The 20,829-nt window shown below is 41.4% G+C and overlaps 1 protein-coding gene across 1 annotated transcript; it reads left to right on the top strand.

The window, feature by feature from the left end:
* Positions 1-4,980: 4,980 nt before the first annotated feature.
* Positions 4,981-15,821, top strand: tmem106bb (transmembrane protein 106Bb). The gene is made up of 8 exons (XM_020090911.2): positions 4,981-5,113; positions 7,487-7,681; positions 7,878-7,941; positions 8,833-8,992; positions 11,693-11,833; positions 11,915-11,964; positions 13,286-13,339; positions 13,437-15,821. The coding sequence occupies exons 2-8, from the start codon at positions 7,495-7,497 to the stop codon at positions 13,573-13,575; spliced, it is 795 nt and encodes a 264-aa protein (XP_019946470.1). The 5' UTR covers positions 4,981-5,113; positions 7,487-7,494; the 3' UTR covers positions 13,576-15,821.
* Positions 15,822-20,829: the final 5,008 nt, after the last annotated feature.

Here is a 20,829-nt window from a genome sequence, read left to right as displayed (position 1 = left end):
GTGATTGTGTGCAACCTGGTGCAACTTGATTGACTTTAATTTGTTTGGACTTGGTATAGGTATGTGCTTTAATGAGTGCTAATTATATAATAGTTCTAAATATGTCTGCACCCAAAACAGTATTCTGGACATGGCCTGTGTGTCATCAGTGAAAGCATGAACGCAACAAATGAAGCATTGAGATAGTTCATGCAGGACACGGAGTCATGTGCTCGGCTGCCAGCTACTGATTGGTTTATGGGTGTTCGTCAGTCACCCACCAATCACAGCCCATTCTCTCACCAAAGCAGTCCCTTTAAATACGATCTCATCCTAACTGATCCCTGCTCAGCTACAACTTGCCTCCACCACCCCAGCCTCCACCCTTTAGCACCGGGTTAAAACACAGTCGTAGTAAACGATATTCATCTTAAACAAACGTACCTTGCCTGCTACGCCCACTGGGGGGTTCTGCATATGTTCCCTGTTTCCCCTTTTAGCTTATCGGCTAATCCAAAGAATGGAGCCTTCAGCGCCAGTCATAACTCTATGCCCATTTGCAACAAATGGGTAAATCATCACAAAGTGTTCCTGACGGAAAGTCGATTAATGGTGCTATTCAGACGCTATAAATTGATTTGGAAAAAAACACTTAACATGATCCTCATCTCCACTTTATCCCATAATTTGAACAAAGCAAACCAAAGTGATTCTCCCTGAGGCAGAAAGTAAAAAAAATAAAATACATACATTAGTCACCCTCTCATCTGCCCAGTATAATATATGCTCGTATATTATCCACAGTGAATGAGTGACAGTAGCCATAAACTTCTATGAGATCATTGTGTCCAGAGCTGAGGAGCTGTGTTGATACTGTGAACCAGTACTATAGGTTGCAGGCAAATTGAGGCACAATGCAGCAGCAGCAGCAACACAACAATTAATCATAGTCACTCAGAGTATAACAACTGAGCAGTGAAGTGCCTGCATGAGTGATTACACTTGAGCAGCAGCAGCATGGGCGCTTATGTTTAGCAAACAAAGAGTGCTTCTGGAGTGAATGCTGGATGGGGACAGCGACTCTTACAGCCGACAGCTGCTCTTCAAGTGTGTGCATGAAAGGTTGAAACCTCTGCTTTGATGTGATAACGGCTGACCGACCTGTCGGATTACAGCAGGATGAAATATGACAGCTTTCCACTGCAGAGAATAAAAACATAATACTTCAGCTTGTGCCCTGACTGGACTGGACAGACTCTGGAAACCAGCGTGCACAGGAAACACGGATTTATTGTCTGACTCAAACTGAGATTACTGACACATAAACCAATCTTTACATCTGCTGGTTTTTAGACCACCTCAGATAATGTACTTCAGATTGTGCAAATTTCACTAATTGTTTAAAATTCTGAATGTGTTTTCCTGCACCAGGTTGCTGGTGGAAGTGAGCCACCATAACAGCAAAGGCTTTGCACATGCCAAGAAATATACAGTAACCAATTGTTCCTGTTAACAAGGTCACTGAATGCCTTTGAATTTGCTGCTACATGTGTTTTATCTGTCTTGGTACTTTATTGGGAGACACAATGGGGCCCATAGAATGTCAACATAGTAAATGGTCTGTATCTGTATAGCGCTTGTCTCTTCCTTATGACCACTCAAAGCTCATTACGATACAGTTTTGCCATTTACCCATTCACACACACACACATACAGTGCATCTATAATGTGCTGCACTGTCACGATCGTACGTTACTCATACACTGCCCAGAGGCGTCAAGATGTACGGCTTCATACGGCAGAGTCCTGGCATTTAGTTGAGTACATACTGGTACTTGTATTCAAGAATACACAGTAGTCATACCGGAAACTCAGGTAGCAGCTCTGCAGCAGACACACTCCCAGTGTGAACAACAGATGCCTGTGAGTTGCTGCAGATCAGCAACGCAGCCGTCACACACGCTGCACATGGACCCAGTGTGGCCCAGGCATTAGTATCAACAATTTCTCACATGCCGTCTTCATTCTCTTTGTTGTCACAGTTTGCACTATGAAAATCTCTTATTTTTTGGTTCCAATTTTCAGGTTCCAAACAGTTCAGAGTTAGCTGCATGACCTGTTCCATGTTGGTGGAAAAGAGTTCTGAGTATAAAGATGTAGAGATGGAAACCAACATTAAGTGTATCAGCAGGGATGGATAAAACTTTTATTGATCCCCACAGGGAAACTGCTTTGATGCACAACTCATAGTCTGGAGAGAGGAAGTAAGTAAGTATAAAAGGAAAAACGACTATAAAATAAAACCAATAAAAGTTAGTGAAAAGAAAATATGTGCACATATAGAAAAAGTAGTATGCAAGATAGAACCTTCAGGCCTCTTCAACATTAACATACAGCAAGTCCAGGCTCTTGTATGGTGCATGGTATGCACATAGCCTCACAGCTTACAGTTCCATCCTGACTGACATGCACACAGAAACAGACATATACCAAAAACTGCATTTACATGGGGACGTTTCCCTTTGCTGGCACCCAGACATCTGATATGTGCCATTGAGTCCCAACCAGACGATATAGGGGGTCACAAGCTAAATGGTTGAGAAACACTGGTTTGATTTACCACCACAAGACTTCCCAATTCATGCTTCAGAGCCCTACGCTGCACCCTGACGTGTACTTACCCAAAAATCTAACTACACATCGAGGCGACACAGACCACTAGAGCTGTGATTGGAATGTGATTAACATCATGCAAAAACGATGGGCGTACTTTGCGTGCATGCGCCGTTTCAATGCAGAAGCATGAATTGGGCTGTTAAACATTAGTAACAGTGAACACAGCAACATACCGGATCTGAGGCTGACTAGCATAAAGAACCTGGATAAACACTGCCACCAAGTGGGCTAACACTGCAGTTACAAAGTTACAGTGAGAACTTCAGAAAACTGTCAAAGACATTGTTATACAGTTTATTGTTGTGTTTTAATGTCGATTTCAAACTGACTGGAACCTAAAAGGCTACGCTGCAGGGAAATAAAATGAAAGCTGTTTATCCATTATGGGATTTTCCTTAATGGTTTAATTCAAATGAAGAAGCAGATAAACCCATCAGATTTATGCTGGAGCTATTAGACTTGGACCTCTTCATTAGTTGATTTTGAAGGATCGCACAGACTCAACGGCCAATGTTTGAAGTACATGCCCCTATAGTGGTGTAGACATATATGTTAACTATGAATAGGACTATGTGGTGAGGTCAACAAAATGTATAAAAGGATGGATTCATGGCCTAGAGGTTCTAGTGTTCCTGTGTTTAACATCCACAGGGTTGCAAACAAAATAACCAAGCTCAAAAACAAGATCATCTGATTTCCACAACCAGATGAGCTTCAAATTACTGTCGCTTTTATTTCTAAAATGCAAATCTAACAAATAACCATACACAAGGAACAAAACAATCACCAAATACACAGCACCAGGGGTCCAGATTGGTCCAGCAAAAATGGCACGAAGTGCTAAGTTTTACGCAAAAACCAGACAAAAGTATATATACATACACATAGCTATATACCCAAAGAAGTTCAGTGAAGATTCTAAATTTGGAGGATAAACTTTAAGTTTTCACAGCTTTTTGGTTGTAGGAGGTTCTCCTAGATATTTGTATCTTAGATCCAATTCCTACTAAATTACTTAAAGAAATTCTACCCCTAACTAATATTACTTTACTGAATATAATCAATCTATCATTATCATCATGATATGTACCACAGTCCTTTAAGATAGCCATAATCAAACCCCTTCTCAAAAAACCCACTCTGGACCTTGAGATTTTAGCCAAATACAGACCAATATCCCTTTCCGGTCTAAAATCCTCAAGAAGGTTGTAACCAATCAGCTGTGTGAGTTTCTCCAGGAAAGTAATGTATATGAAGACTTTCAGTCAGGGTTAAGAGCTCATCACAGCACAGAGACAGCCTTGGCAAAAGTCGCTAATGACCTTCTAATAGCTTCAGATCAAGGGTTTGTGTCTGTTCTTTTCCTGTTAGATCTTATTACAGAGATTAGAACAGTTAATTGGCATAAAAGGAACCGCCCTAAACTGGTTTAGATCCTATTTTTCAGATCGATTCCAATTTGTGCAAATTAATGAAGAGCCATCTATGCGCACCAAAGTTAACCACAGTGTTGCACAGGGTTCTGTGGTCGGCCCAATTTTATTCTCATTATATATGCACCCACTAGGAAACATTATCAGGACACACTATGTAGATGACACCCAATTATACTCATCAATAAAACCAGAACAGTGTAATCAATTAATCACTTGACTTCTTCCCAGGAGTCCCTGTGCCTTATCACTCGCAGATCCAGGGCCGTGAATGTGGCCACATCGTGGATTATGATGGTGGATCATGAATCAGAGATCGTGATCATAATGGCGGATCCTGTATCGTGTTGGCATCTGATCGTAGTGGTGGACCATGATGGAAGTGGCAGCTGATGGTGGACCCTTAAAGCAGCAGTGGATCGTGATGATGGATCGTGGACTATATTTTTTTCCCTGTTAAAAGGGTTGTTGGTAGTTTTCCTTCCTCTCGTTGAGGGTTGAGAGCAGAGGATGTCACAGCTTGTTAAAGCCCTATGAGACAAATTGAGATTTGTGAATATGGGCTATACAAATACAATTTGATTGATTGATTGATTGATTGATTTATCAATTGATTGATTGGGGAGGTAAACAATTGTATAAAGTAAAGTTCTTATTCTTTTTTAAATGCACAATAAGAAGGTTTGGTTTTTTTGAACCTTGCATTTATGAATATAAAACTTGGCTAACATTATAATGAGGTTGCATAGGTACAATTCATCTTCTAGTTCTTTCTCATATGTTGTCAATCCAAATAGTGCTTATTTTAGACAAAGCACAAACTTGTCATAAGTATTGTCCAGGCTGAAACGACAGATGTCAGAGGAACAGTCCGCGTCTTGTCCCGAGCGAGCTTCTGCTTCATGACGCAGTCGCGCTCTGTGACGTCACTGCGTCATATCCGCGCATGTGCGCTTCACAGGAGATAAACAAACCTGCGCGAGCCGCGATCAGCTGACGTCCGCCGAAGCAACAGTCACATTCAGGTAATTCCTCATCCGTTTCATCGACATGACATCAGACACCTAACATCTCAGCTCGTCCGTCCGCAGATGAGATGCGGTATGTCACGGCTGATATTCATTTTCGACCGTATGTTAACTGGGCGCTTACAGGCCCGAGCTAAGCTAACGGGTTGAGTCCGTCATGGAGCGGACATGCTAACGCCACACATGCTAATCCGCTTTGTTTGGTAACCAGAGGCTGGAAGCAGCGACTCGTCATGAACGTGTTGACCTGCGGATTGACTGACACGGCAGATGACAGACTGAGAGAGTAGCTCATTCAGTTTTCATTGACAACTGCTCAACACTCACACGGATGAAAACCTCATGCCAACCCTTACTGTCCAACTGGATCAGATGACAGAACAGATTCTAGCATCTGAATGATTGTGTACTGTCAGTGTCAAGAAGTCGAACAGCTTTGTTTTTGTCTCTGAAGAAAAATGTGGCTGAATCGCAAAGGGAATCTGCAGAGGTCCTGTTGAGTAGAGTCGTGTGGCAGACACGTGACATCGAAGTTTATAAAATGTCAGAAGTGGAACTGCTGCTCAGTTATTCAGCAAATTATTCGAAAAAGAAGATATTTCTTCCAACTCTCCAGTGACAGTTCAGGTGACGACAGCAAAAACAATGCCATGCAACGAAAAAAGCTTCCACAGGGCCGTGTCCTGTTTGTGTCTGAAAAAGACTCAATTTACTGATCTGATGATTCCATTAAGTTTCTCACAGTGAGGCTCAAAGTGTCAAGTGTGAGACTATTAGCACAATAGTATTGGAGTTTAGTTCCTGGGAGAGAAAAATATTTAAAGGCAAGCAGAGTTAAAACTTTTCTACTTTTGTGACATTCAATTGGAATTCATTAGATTTGCTACTAATGATTATTTTCATCAGCTGGCTATTGCATTGATACATGAATTGATCATTTGCGCTGTAAAATCAGAAAACGAAACAGACTGGAAACTGAAAAGCTCTCTTAATGGCCTAGTCCACATCATTATACAGTAACCAGTGAGAATCCTGAGGTTAACAGAGGCACTATGTAAAATAGGCTTTAGTTGCACCCTGGACAGATGATAGTGACTCATTGACGTGTGCTGTCTGTGTTTCAGGACAGGAAAACGGTAGAGGTGTGCATCTCCACTAGCCTCATGATTCGATTATGATTCAGCAGTCAACGATTCGAATGCACCTCGATACATTTCAATGTATCACATCAACAATTTTCTATATTACTGCACGTTGCTGCTTTTTCATATATTAATACAATCAATCAGACAATATGAACTGTTTGTATTTAGAAAGTGCTTTAAAAAGTATTATAGACTGTTACTGTAATTACAGTTGTTCCATGATTTACAGACTACAACAGTAAGTCTATGACAGTGGTCAGTGCTCTCCACACTTATTTGACTTTCAGTCAGTTTAGACTTGTGTGCTGCACCTAATTAAAGAGACATATTCTGATTAAAGCCTTTACTATCAAGTTGGCACTGCCTGGCCCCTTATCACTCACACTTAGAACTGATCTTGATAAAAACCTGCTGAATTCAAATTTATGTTCCTGGAAGAACGGGGCGTCGCTTATTCTGCAGCAATGAAGTTAAAACACTGTCTGCGGGAAGATTTTCTCTTCTGTCTGCAGTAGTGTGTGTGTGTGTGTGTGTGTCTGCTCATCTCTGTTACTCTTCACACACGAGCTGATAACCACCGTGTATTTAGTTTTTAATCAATGACGTCAGATCATAGTCCGAATAGTTGCGGTCAGTTTAACCCTGACATCCTGACTGTGCACATCACGTTACGTCTTATGTTGTGTAGCAGGTTTAAACATGTGTCTCATAAACTCTGGAGTGAATGAAACAAACACAAAGTAAACATCAGTGAGGAGGAAGCAGAGTCTGACAGAGACTGTTACACAGGACGACCGGCTGGAACACTGCTGAAACAATGAACATAGTGGAAAACATTAACCAATTATGTTCTGTCACTGCATCGATGCAGAGTCATCCACATCCATGATGTTTTCCTGTGGAAAACGGTAATATTTGAATCAACCGTGCAGATCTCCCAGATTTTCATATTACGTATTTATCAGAAGTCAGTTTTACTACGGCCTAAACTCCCGAACCATAGTTGTGTTCTTGTGGCAGCAGAAGAAGCTGGTCGTGAGGTACAGTATGAAACATATGGTTCAGTTCTCTTATCTCAGTCAGGATAAGAACGTCTTACTGTTTCGACATCGGCCAAGGCAGGGACCGGTTTAAAGCAATCACTGAGCTCAGGTGTGGACATCATTGTTGTACTGAGCTTATACTGCGAACCACACGCTTTCTCTGTTTGTCTTGTGTTTTCTAGTTGTGACTATGGGGAAGTCAATTTCCCACCTCACCAAGCAGAAAGGCCATGACGAGGACAGGCTCTCCTCTCCGGACGACGCCCAAACTGAGGATGGCAAGGACGGAGACGTCTCCCAGTTTCCTTATGTGGAGTTCACAGGACGGGACAGTGTGACGTGTCCAACGTGTCAGGGCACAGGGAGGATACCCAGAGGTAACACGACTGTGTGTGGGGTCTAGGTGGAGAGAGTCGAGCTCTTATACATGGCCTAGTCCAACATAATTATACAGTAACCAGTGAGAATCCAGAGATAAACCAGGAGGATGATGTAAAATAGGCTGTAGTTGTGCCATGGACTGAGTTTCCTCACAGCTGACAGTGACTCATCAGTGTTTGTTGTCGGTTTCAGGACAAGAAAATCAATTGGTGGCATTGATTCCATATAGCGACCAAAGGCTACGGCCCAGGAGGACGTAAGTACTTTCGTGTGTTTGTGTGTCTGTGTGTGTGTCTTTTGAAGAGAACAACGCACACTATTTAAGATTTAAACAATATCTACTGCACAATCAACAGTGTAATGTATGTATATGGATTGCAGAATTAAAGCTACAAGGCTAATGCACGCAATAAGATAATTTCTCTGTTTTAAATTTTTTTTACTGAATTTATAAAGTTGCACAAAGTCTCCCTATAAGCGTGGAAAAACGTGCTATACTTCGGCGTGGCCACAGGAAACACGTTTTGAGAGCAACAAATGAAGAACTGAATAAATGAAGTATATGGCGGTTGGCTTTTTTAATTAAGGACATGGCTACATTCACTTAAAAGTGTCAATGGTATAATCAACCCCAAAGGGCATTGGTGGTGTCATAAAAATAATGTTTTTAAATGTCAGAAATATGAAAACAAAGTCATATTTCAGTCTTTGAATTTGGATTTTATCAAGCCAACATGTATGGCATGAAGTAAACAGGACTGATATTCTTCTTCCACACATTGTCCTTGTGTGAAGACGGCATCATTTGCGCAGATGATGCACTGTGGTTCTCTCACTGTAATTGAATAGCAGGAAGTTATGATGCAATATTAACATGAATACTATTGATGTAGATGGAGAAAATATACAGTATAACACAAGTAAGGCTTCTTTAAAAAAATAAATAGGAAAATAATGTAGATAATAATTAGATGGTATCACAGTATTAGCTTATCGCCCAGGGCTATGTTCAAGTTAATTCTTGAGTGGTACAAATATTACCAGGACTAAATAACTGTTGGACAATGTGAGCAACAATACAACAAATAGAATTTCACATTTTGTTATCACTGTGCAATTAGTAAGCAGTTGTCTACGTCTCCTTCAGGAAGTTGTATGTCTCGGCGTCAGTGGTGGTCTGCCTGTTACTGTCCAGTCTGGCCGTCTTCTTCCTCTTCCCTCGCTCCATCGACGTCTCCTATGTTGGGGTGAAGTCTATTTTCGTCAGCTACGACCAAGACAAGCGCAGCGTCTATCTCAACATCACAGTGAGTTTTTCCACTCCGGCAGCCTTTGACTACTGAAATCTGCAGTGTGATGTACTTCTTGAGCCTGTTGTCCACATGCAAACCCTTTTCCCCTTTTCTGTTTGTCTCTGTGAACATGTCAAATGTAGCATTTGGGAAACAATGACGTCACAGCTTACTTAGCACGTGGCCACTGCTGTTTAGCATAATGAGCATGCGCTATACACCAGTTAAAGGTCCAGTGTGTAAGATTTAGGTGAAAGGGATCTATTGACAGAAATTTAATGTAGAATAATGCTCATGATGTTTTCTCTAGTTTGTTTTTATCTAAATTGTATGAATTGTAGTTTTCTTTACCCCAGAAAAGGCCCTTTATATTTAAATACTTTATATTTACATCGAGGGGGTCCTCTCTACGGAGGCCGCCATGTTTTTTACAGTAGTCTAGACTGGACGAACTAAACACCTTAGTGTTGTCACAGTACCAACATTTTGGTACTGGTACCAACATGTATTTCGATAGTTTTCGGTACTTCTCCAAATAAAAAGAAAACTCAAAAAATGTTGACTTTATTTTAATAGTAAATCTTAGAACTATAACATTATGCATCAGAAAATAAAATACCACAAAGACAGGCTTCAATTTTTTCCAGAGCTACTTTTATGGAGAGTGAAGGGGGCTGGCGTTGCTTGCTTTTAGCACTGAATGTGGCTTTTTTTCATGCTCAATAAGTTATTACCTGTCGTTTTCTGAACTCCTTGTGCAGGTCTGGGTGCTTGTCCTTCAAGCGTTTTGCCAAGTTGGAAGTGTTTCCACCCTTGGCCACATGTTTTGTGGCTTCACCGTGCTCATTTGTTTTCAAGCCGAAGTAATTGTAGCACTTCACACACCTGGTTTATCTACAAGTTGCAGTGTGGCGATGGTTGCAGCAGCTGCCATTCTCTCTCTGCTCCTGTCTCTTTCTCTCCTTTATATCTCTCTGTCGCCAGACTCCTGCTCCGCGCTGCTCGCTCACTCGCTCGCCTGCTCGTCCCGGCTTGCTCACGCGATAATGTCACGCAGCGACGTAAAAGAAAAAAGTACCGGTCTTATCCAAGCGCTGTATAGTACCACTTTAAATGCATCAGTACCCCGGTACCAATTTAGTACCGGTATACCGAACAAGCCTAAAACGCTGTTTGAGTTTTTATGATAACTGAAGCTACCACAGGTTCTTTTTCATGTTTGGAAGGAGAGGGTGAGGTGAGGGGTGTTCAGCTGCAACATGCAACTTCACCACTAGATATCACAAAATTCTACACATTGAACCTTTAACTGGCAAATAAGCTTACTGATCCCCAAACCAACACCTTTAACTGATTCATTGTGATTGAGCAGGCAAAATGATGGAGAATATTGCACAGCAGTTGCAGAAATCCGTACCCTGCATTTATGTTCTTAAAATTTGGGCACAGTACTTTTTGACATAATCTGCTTTTAGAAATGAACTGAACGTGTCTATGCAGAAAACCTCCTGCTGTGTTTTACATGTGTGAAAGGCAAACTTCGGGTAAAGCTGTACACAATTCTCCAGGCTACCTGAACAAGTAATCAGAGTGACTTTTGAACAGTATAGTGAGTGACATTGCAGTCCCGTGTAAAAGCATAAGACTAGTGACCTCCCCATTAGCAAACATCATGCATCAGAGTTGCTGTTTGCTGACTGTCGCTATCTGCACGGTCGAAGCCAATTAAGATGAACTCTGGACTGAAACACATATAAGAATTTGTCCAATGTGCAGACTTCAGTTAGAGTGAATATGAGGCAGGAGCAAATATTTAGAAGACATAATGTTAAGACACCTTTATGGAAAAAAAAAAGTGTTGCTTGGAGTTTCTAGATGACCACCAGTTGCACCAGATGTATTCAGGCATTAATCTACCTAAACCATTCTGAGTAGGTGGTGAGCTTAAGAAAGAGGAATGTTAGAGCAGTGATGTGTCAGAGCTGTGAGGGGTGTGAGTAGTATTTCCTTTTTTCAGCTGTTTGTAAATGTAATTGTAGTGTGAGTCAAGAGATCATAAGTCCACACTGGCTTTAATTAAAATGAGTCAACCTCACTCTTTTTTACTTCTCGCCTGCTTTGAGTTGATCAAAGGATTCAAGTTTTGAGCAGGATTACGCAAAAAACTTCTCAATCGATTTCCATGGAATTTTAGAGGAAGGTGGGGCAAGAGAAAAGGAAATGTGAGGTGATATTCAACATTTTAATTTTTCAGAGAATATTTCATGCATCTTGAAAAAAAATCTGATATGTTTAGGGCATTAATATTAATGAGTTTGTAAAAATATAAAATCTTATGTCTAGTGAATTTAAATGCGAAGTTGCATGTTACAGCTGAACACCCCTCACCTCACCCTCTCCTTCCAAACATGAAAGAACCTGTGGTAGCTTCAGTTGTCATAAAAACTCAAAAGGTGTTTAGTTTGTTCAGTCTGGACTAATGTAAAAAACATGGCGGCCTCCGTAAAGAGGACCTGATCCCGATGTAAATATAAGTATTTAAATATAAAGGGGCCATTCTAGGGTAAAGAAAACAATCATTTGTATGATTTAGGAGAAACACACTAGTGAAAACATCACTAGGATTCTTTTGTAATTAGTTTCTGCCAATAGATCCCTTTCACCTAAATCTTACACACTGGACCTTTAAACCTTTTCTGCTACTTCTCCTTCCAGAACACTCTGAACATTACCAACAACAACTACTACTCAGTGGAGGTGGCCAACATCACAGTCCAGGTGCAGTTTGCCAAGACAGTGATCGGTAAATCCCGCATCAAAAACATCATTGCCATCAGCCCTCTGGACATGAAACAGGTACAGTGTTTGTTCAGCAGGTCACCGCCTGGCTCTGTGGATACAACTCTGCTTTACTCTTTACTGCTTTTCTGTTTCCAGATTGATTACATGGTTCCCACCATCATCGCAGATGAGATGAGCTACATGTAGTAAGTAGTGTGTGTGCAGAGGCAGAGCATGGAAAACATGTAGATTTGCATAAATATAGAGGAGGAAATGTATTTTTTTTTTTCAAGTGTCTCCCGGTCAGTAATGTGCTGGCATTAGCTTTTATCTTCTACTCTTTAAGGCATCAATTTTAGATTCTTACCATCAAGTAGATAGTTGAGTATAAGTAGAATATGTTTCTTAGCAAAACAGAAGAAATCATTTTTTTATTTGCATGTCCCACTCAAACCACATGGTGGCAGTACCAGCTAGTTCTAAAATGACATCTGGCTGGATGCGTGAGATCATTGTAAGGTCATTGTAAATATGCCTGTTTGGAATGCGCTGTCATTATTTACTTAATTAATGTTATGTTTTCATATATTGCATATTGGCTACTTCAGAGGTCTATTCTTCTGACCTACATTCACAAGCAACAAAAACACGTTGTGCTTTAACTTTGAAGACAAATTGCCAAACAGGAAGTGATTCTGTGAATGTTGGCATGACAGACATCAACACCTTATCTACACTCTAAAAATACATTATGAAAATGATATGGCTGCAAGTTACTTCCCGCTGCTGTTGTTTATGTGGGGATGTAGAAGAAGACTTGTTCAACTCGGTCCACAGACTGGAGTCACACTGGCCCATCCCCACTGACTGCAGAGCGCTAGTTACTTGTTTATTTATGATTTATTATATTCCACATACAGTCAGACAGACAGGTATCAGTATCAGTAGGTAGGTATTATATATTACGAATGCTCAGAAACTAGTGCAGGAATAGGCTGGGCAAGTGTAAGAGGCCCTCTTCGCAACCTGAATTCTTTAACACGAGTGACAGTGGGTGATCCAATGAGTTGTTCTTATGTAAGAGTTCCTCCAGTCCTGGTTGGATATTCAAATTTCACATATTAACTTCAATTTTACAGCTTCTTTTCAGACGCCCCCAGTTTAAGTATCTGTATTATGATAGCATTCAGTAGAGCCTCACAGAGCTGCCATGGCTGCTCTTGTGTCCTTCACAGCAGTTGTGAAACAATATGTAGTAATTAAGTCAAAATGTCATAATCTTGCAATGCAGGTGAAATCATGAATCAGCCATTTTTTTGTTAAATATCAGCATTATTATATGATATGGCACAGGCCTGAATTTAAGAGTCCCACCTTAACTGTGATGTTTTAATCTTTACTCTTAGTTATCCACTCAGACACCAGTAGATTTTTCAGGTTAGGAAGATTCTCCCTGCTGAAAACACTGTCAGTAATTTTCTAATTGCTCCACAATGCACAAGTACTAACATTTGTTTTATTTCCCAGTGACTTCTGCACGCTGCAAACCATCAGGGTTCATAACATTGTCCTCATGATGCAGTAAGTTGTGTTGATCCTCCTTCATATATTCGAATCAAATTTACACCATTGAGTTGACTGTGTAAGCTCTAACCCCGTCCCTCTCCACCCTCTGCAGAGTGACTGTCACAACAACGTACTTTGGCCACGTGGAGCAGGTGTCTCAGGAGATGTACCAGTATGTGGACTGTGGAGGGAACACCACCTCTATCAGAGAGATGACCGAGCCGTTCAACATCCCACATCCTGCTGAGTAGCCCCCACCTTTGTGCTCCTCACTGGTCCTGACTCAGGCCCTGGATGGTCAACTTAGGTGGTTTAGGGTGTTCCCACTTCTCTTATACCCTCAGGGTCTAACAATCTGCTGTTCACATGATAGTTGGGGGTGTAGTCCGAAACCAACACTAACAGAAATCCACACTATGGTAAGAAATGCACCCAGGGAAGTTCAAAAATCAAAATTGTGTAGAAGCACATTGCATTCAGCAAAGAAAGCAAATCAGCACAACCTTATGATTCCAGCAGAGCGTTGCTAATTAAGAGATCTGTATCCAAAAGATGTTTTTGTCCAAATTACAAGTGAACTCTAATTTTCACAAAAATCCCAATCCCGAAATTATAAAGCATTTCTAAAATGACAAAATCATTACCTTGAAATTAAGAGAGGAGAATTTGCTGCAATATGATAAAGTTAGATTTAGTTAAATCATATCGATATTTCATAATGTAAACAAAATATTTTTTTAACTCTGGTCCTTCTAATTGTGAGGTACGCTTCTCATCTGAAAATACAGAGCTTATATTTGTGAGTCTATTTTAATGATATAATAATTTCAAATCTCAGAATGTTGAAATAAGAATCTCATTATCATGAGACGCTAACATATAATTCTACCCAACGTCTCAAATCTTCTCTCCCTGGTGAATGCGGTGTGCTCTCCACAATGTCGACCGGTTTAGGTGGCCTGCCATTCATTTGCAAAATTGGGCGAGTGTTTGATAGTCCAGGTGCAGTTCTGACTTCTCAGTTCTCTTTTCCACCCGTTGTAGCGTATGAGAATGTGAGCCGATGAGTTTTATCTTTCACCACCATCTGAAAGCAGTTCATTTCTATTTCAGGACTGTTCATTTTATCTCTAATATAAGTGCCAAAATAATACCTGAATTTCAGTAGCAACTTTTTTTGATACCTTAGTTTGCAGTGTTGAAGTTTGATGCCAGAACTAATTTCAATATAAGAAGTGGTGGCACGTGTCGTTTGCATGATGTAAGATTCATTTAATGGATACAAGAGTCACCATCATATCTCGTATCTAGTAGCCTAAAGGGTTGTTGTGATTCCTCTCCGTTTAACCTGCCCCACATGCTAAAAGTTAAGTATTGGATTCAATGTATTCTAATGTCAAATGAAATATCAAAACTTCATCATTATTATTTCACTTCCAATCAAACCATAATGTGTTTCACAGGTCTATATATAAGGCACTTTTTATTATTGGTCTCAACTTCACTAAAACTTGTGTATCCACTACAGTGTGTTGGGCTCTGTGAAGACGAGTCATGAAAACATGGTGTGATTACAGCACAAACATATACAGATGCTGTTCTGTTGGATACTGACATAAGTAAATTTTATCCATAGTATCTGCTTTGATTTTTTTTTTTACATTCTGCTTACTTGCACATCGTAGCTCTTGGCTGTCAGGTGCTCATTATTGGTTTGTTGCTAAAATGGAGGCTTTCCTGTTGCATTCCAGTAGAACATTCTGACAGTGGCAGGTTGTCACAATTTTTAATGTCTGTGCGTTGTACTTGTCCATCTTTTAAGAGAAAGTTTTTTTTTTTTTTTTTATCTTTCCACTGTTAGAAGAGATGTTTTAATCTAATGTTTGCAATTTAAAGACCTTGGGCTTCATCACACCAGAATTCAAAATAACATTTGGAGTAAAATTGGTTCATTTCAGAGGAAACAGGGGATTCACCCAACAGGGAGGAAGTGAATTGCATCACATCTTGCACATCATCTTTAACTTTGAAATATTTGTGCAAATAAACAAAAGCAAAAGAAGTCCTGAGACGATGTCTCGCCAGGAGTAAAAGCTGAAGAGGCTGCTTTGTACAGTAATGAGTTTAAACAGCAAAAGCACAGATATATGCATATTCGAGTTAAGTGGGAGTAGCAATGTATTTTTCATTCTGTAAATACTGAAAGTATAGTTTATATTCGATCGTGTTTATTGTGTCCGCATAGAAATGTAACTAATGATTTTGGAAGATTACACTACATCTGTAACTTGAATTGTTTTTGCACCTTTAACAGTCCCTATGAAAACTTAACTTAAAATGATTTATGAAAAAGTATTTATTGAAGACTCGCACGCTTACACCCACATGAACAGATAACCTTTGAAAAGCTATGACTCCTACCTCTTCTCACATGTCAAACATTTTGTTGCTATGTGTTACTCGTGATGGTTTGTTTTGAATAAAGTTTTACAATCAAGGAGTTTGTTTTTTCTACCTACTAACCTCACTTTAGTGAATGGTAGGAGGCAGACGGACTGCATTTATATAGCACTTTTATCGTTAGCTTCTTATCGACGGCTCAAATGGCTTCACACACTACACATTCACACAGTATTCTGTACCCTTCACACATCTTTCACACACTGCTGATATAGTTGTCAGGCCTCAGTTTGGCCTGTGGACTGGATTGAATTTACATATTTTGGAAAAGTGTTGAAAAGCAGCACTGAGGTTCCCTTTTGTGTAAACTTGTAGGCAGTGTATTGTTCAGTCATACAAAGTAGTGATTGTTATCTTATTATCTGTAAGAAACATTCAAAACAATGAATGGCACGAAGATAATTGTTTTAAACATTGCTGAGACTCTGATGTAACTGCTCATATCTACCATTAATGTCATTAAGTTGTTTGGCCACTCGGCGCGAAAGGCTGGCGTGGCCAATAGGTCTCATCAAATCTCAACATAGGGAAGAGAACTCGCTTGGTATCTGCTTATAATGTGTTTAATTCATAATGTTACGATTTTTAAAGTGCTTTGAAGAGTTTATTGGATGAAATTCCATCACATGCAAGGGCACTGGGTTGGGTGTGGTCAGCTACAGTCAGTATGGTCAGAGTTGGTTTGTGTGTGTGTGTGTGTGTCGGGGGGGGGGGGGCAAATGGAAGGCAGTTGCACTCCCAAGACACTCTAAACAGTATTCCTGGATGGCAGGGAGATTTCCAAGAGGAGGAGCTGCTGAGGAAATTCTTGATGCCTGCAAAGGTTTAATGACTTGCTGTGCAGAACGTGATCGATTTTTTTTTTAATTCAACACAGATCGAATTGAATTCGTTGACAATGGCATTGATGGCAATGTGACATTGCCAATGTCCAAAACCTGGACAAATATTTCGTTCCATTCCAAATTTTGTTCCAGTCAATGAAGTCAAATGACCTACAGAAGCAGCTGGTATGTACAGTATGATTAATAGCAAACAACCTGGGTAGAACAATGATCTCCCAAACCAATCAAAATAAAACTTAAATATTAATATAATATATCTGTCTTGAGGAGGTACTGATGAGATGATATTATTCAGAAAACAAAATCTTATTATCCATGTAGATTCATTGCATTGTTAACACCATTGTTGAGCAATGGTTGGAAGAGGAGGTACAAAGGCAAAAGAGAATGTCTTCTTAATAAATATATATTTGGAGCATATATGCTGTCATCTCAGCAGACATCTAGATACGAATGGTTATGTATGATCACATTATTAAGTTATAGTGGATGAGTGTGATACTGTTGTACAGTTGTGAACAGATCTTTGTGATTGACACTGTTTCTGATCCTTCAGTGGCATTATTTTCTTATTTAGGGTCAACCACTGAGTATAGATCCAGCTGCTCCGAATACTAGTCCAGATATTGGGCTGATATTGGTGCAGAATGGAATTGCATCAAATAACTCTACCCTATACTAACTCTTAAGAATAATATTGTTGGCTTATGGAAGATCGTTTTGTCTCTTATGCCTCATTGTGATTGTGTGACTATAAAACCTTATCTTCTCAATTGACTTGAGTTTTGGTCCTCCATACCTCTCCCGGGGATATTTCTCTCCAACGTGCGTTCACTAGCCAACAAACTGGATGAACTTCAGCTCATGATGACTGGAGACAGATACTTTTCTTCATCTTCCGTCTTGAGTTTCACGGAGACGTGTCTCTGTGGATCAATACCGGACTCTGCGCTGCAGCTGAAAGCCTTCCAGCTGTTCAGAGTGGACTGCAACACGGAACTCTGGTGGGGGGGGGAGACTTAGAGATCACATCTCTCCCATTTTGGCTTCTTTATATTGGCTACCTGTTAAATCCAGAATAGAATTTAAAATTATCCTCCTCACATACAAAGCTCTTCATGGGCAGGCACCATCATATCTCAAAGAGCTCATAGTACCCTACTACCCCTTCAGAACACTACGCTCTCAGAATGCTGGGTTCCTTGTGGTTCCCATAGTCTCCAAAAGTAGATTGGGAGCCAGAGCTTTCAGTTATCAAGCTCCTCTTCTGTGGAACAAACTACCATTTTGGGTTCGGGAGGCAGACACGGTCAACACTTTTAAGAGTAGTCTTAAGACTTTCCTTTTTGATAGAGCTTTTAGTTAGGGCTGGCTCAGGTCATCCCTTAGTTATGCTGCTATAGGATTAGACTGCCAGGGGACACCCCGTCCCTCCCCTCTTTCTCCCTCTCTCTCTCTCTCTCTCTCTCTGTCATGGCGGAGTGAGTGTGTGTGGAGCTGAGAGCTGGTGGTGGTTTCTGAGCGTTAAATCGTTTCATTTGCCTTATTTTCTCACTATTTAATGTTATATTTCTCACATAGTTTAATAATCACGTTATCTCACAGTAGTTTATAGTTGTTGTTCGTGTATTTGTGTTTCCCCTCGCCGGCGTCTTGCCGGTAGCGTGGCAGGCGCCATGTCTGCCGCGAGTTTTAAACATCTCACCCGCAAACACGGTGTGAAGATCTCTGCCACCTTCCCCTGCAGCGTGGAGGACATCAGCCTCGCTGTGGGGGAGAAGGTCGGCCACAGCGGCGTCGTGTCGGCCGCTAGAATGAACAGTGCCGTGGTTGTTTTCCTGGACCGAGTGGAGAAGGTGAACTCGGTCGTCGAGACAGGAATCACCGTGAACGGCGTCTTTGTACAGGTGCTACCTCTGTCCCAACCCGCCACCAAGGTAGTCCTGTCCAACGTCCCCCCCTTCATAACCGATGAGTTCCTCAGCAGAGAGCTGTCCAGACACGGGAAGGTGGCGTCCCCGATCCGCAAGATGTTGTCTGGATGTAAGTCTCCGTTACTGAAACACGTAGTGTCTCACCGGAGACAGCTTTATATGATACTTAACAACCGGAGCGAGGAGCTCAACCTTCGCTTCCACGTTAAAGTAGATGATTACGACTACGTGATTTTCGCCACTTCATCGGTGATGAAGTGCTTCGGTTGTGGAGAGGAGGGACACACGGTGAGAGCCTGTCCGAGGCGGAGCGACCCGGCTCCACCCGGCCCGGGGGCGGCTGCGGACGCTGGAGCCCCCGCCGCTCCACCGGCACCGGAGCGGCGGTCTCCCGCCTGGGGCGCCGCTCCCGTGGCGGCGGACCTTCCGCCCGGGGGGCCTGCCGCCGCGGGACCGGCGGCCCGGGCCGAGCGGCCAATCGCCGCTCCGCGGACCTCTCCGCGGAGACCCGCCGCTGTGGCCGACCCGACACACAGGGTGAGTACTGTTAATGCACAGGGTGTGAGGGTGGAGGGTATTTTGGGTGAGGAGGGTGTTTTGGGTGAGGTAGGGGAAAGGGAGGTGGGAGGTGAAGGGAAAGAAGAAAGTGGTGGGAGTGGGGTGTGTATGAAACAGGTGGAGGAGAAGACAGGTGAGGAGGAAAGGAAAGGGGGTGAAGAAAAGAGTGAGTAGCAAGGGAAGGGAGGAGAAATCAATGTAAATAAAGGAAATAAAACTGGAGAGAGTAGTGTGTCATGGAGTGAACAGGTGGAGGAGGCTGAGATGGAGGAAGAAGCAGGAAAAGCAGTCAAACCAAAACAAACAATAAAACGCAGGCGATCAACCAGAGGTGCAACCAACGAAGCCAAAAACAGCAAAGTGGAGGAAAATCAGAATAACAGTGATGAAAGTGAGAATGAGTGTGTGTCTGACAGCAGCGATGTCCCAAGTTTTAACAGTAGTCAAAAAAAAAAAAAGTTCACTGGAGAAAAATTAAAACATTTCCTTCATCAAACTAAAAACCAACACGGGGTGAAGGTGGAAGAACACTTCCCCGACTTAGGTCTTTTTATTTCCTCGGCCAGACTCCACATGAGCCAGAGGGAAGAGTCTGGCCTCACAGATCAGGAGGTTTTTAGGTTAAAGAAGCTTGTGCTCAAAGCAAAAAAACAACTGAGCAGTGATGGAAAAGGCAGCAATGTGTGTTTTAATTAACTTATTGTTTTCTATTATAGTTTTTAACATCTCTACCACTATGGATGTTTTTAAAATAGGTGTTTTAAACGTAAACGGTGCAAGAGACCAAAAGAAAAGACATTTTATTTATGAATCAGCCAAAATGAAAAAAATAGATGTCTTCTTTTTACAAGAAACGCATAGTGATTTTAATAATGAGTCTGACTGGAAGAGGGAGTGGGAAGGGGAAGCCATTTTAAGTCACAACACCTCCCTCAGTGGAGGAGTGGGCTTCCTCTTCTCACGGGCTTTTAAACCCAAGGCACTGGAGGTCCAACATTTTATCGAGGGGAGGCTTCTTTTAGTCAAAGCTCAGTTCGACCATTTTGCTGCTGTTTTTATCAACATTTATGCTCCAACATCTGGTGCAGAGAGGAAGCAGTTTTTAGTCAAAGTAAATGACGTTTTAAATGGTTGCTCTACGGAGGATTTTTTATTCTTGGGGGGGGATTTTAACTGCACTGAAGATGCGATTTTAGATCGGAACCACACAGAGCCTCATGCAGCCTCTCAGCACGCCTTGAAGCAGCTGGTCCGCTCTCACGGCCTGGTGGATGTGTGGAGGAGGATGCACCCAGACTCCAGACAGTACACCTGGTCCCACTTCAGAGAGAGCAGGGTCTCCTTAGCCAGACTAGATCGTATTTATTGTTTTAAACATCATTTTAACATTTTTAAGAGTTGTGTTATTATGCCTGCTGGTTTTACTGATCATTCTCTCATTTTATCTCATGTTTTTATCAGGAACATTTTACCCAAAAGTGCTTATTGGCATTTTAATTCTGCTTTAACATTTGATAGGAGTTTTAGAGAGGTCTTTATTTATTTCTGGGGTGTTTTTAGACAGAGGAAGGGCGATTTTAACAATCTTAGGCAGTGGTTTGATCATGGTAAGACACAAATAAGACTATTGTGTCAACAGCACACACTAAACGTCACACGAGATAGCACCAGATCTATGAAGGATCTAGAGACCGAAATAGTGAAACTA

The sequence above is a fragment of the Paralichthys olivaceus genome, chromosome 20, assembly GCF_024713975.1.
Source record: "Paralichthys olivaceus isolate ysfri-2021 chromosome 20, ASM2471397v2, whole genome shotgun sequence".
In the NCBI taxonomy this organism is placed as follows: Eukaryota; Metazoa; Chordata; class Actinopteri; order Pleuronectiformes; family Paralichthyidae; genus Paralichthys; species Paralichthys olivaceus.
Note: the sequence above shows the minus strand (reverse complement) of the source record. Positions and strands in the feature narration are given on the sequence as shown.

What these genes read in the sequence shown, in the direction of transcription:
- tmem106bb (XM_020090911.2), top strand. Translation starts at nt 7,495, where the DNA reads ATGGGGAAGTCAATTTCCCACCTCACCAAGCAGAAAGGCCATGACGAG. An exon ending in CACAGGGAGGATACCCAGAG is followed by an intron (nt 7,682 to 7,877) that starts GTAACACGACTG and finishes TGTCGGTTTCAG; the next exon opens with GACAAGAAAATCAATTGGTG. An exon ending in GCGTCTATCTCAACATCACA is followed by an intron (nt 8,993 to 11,692) that starts GTGAGTTTTTCC and finishes TTCTCCTTCCAG; the next exon opens with AACACTCTGAACATTACCAA.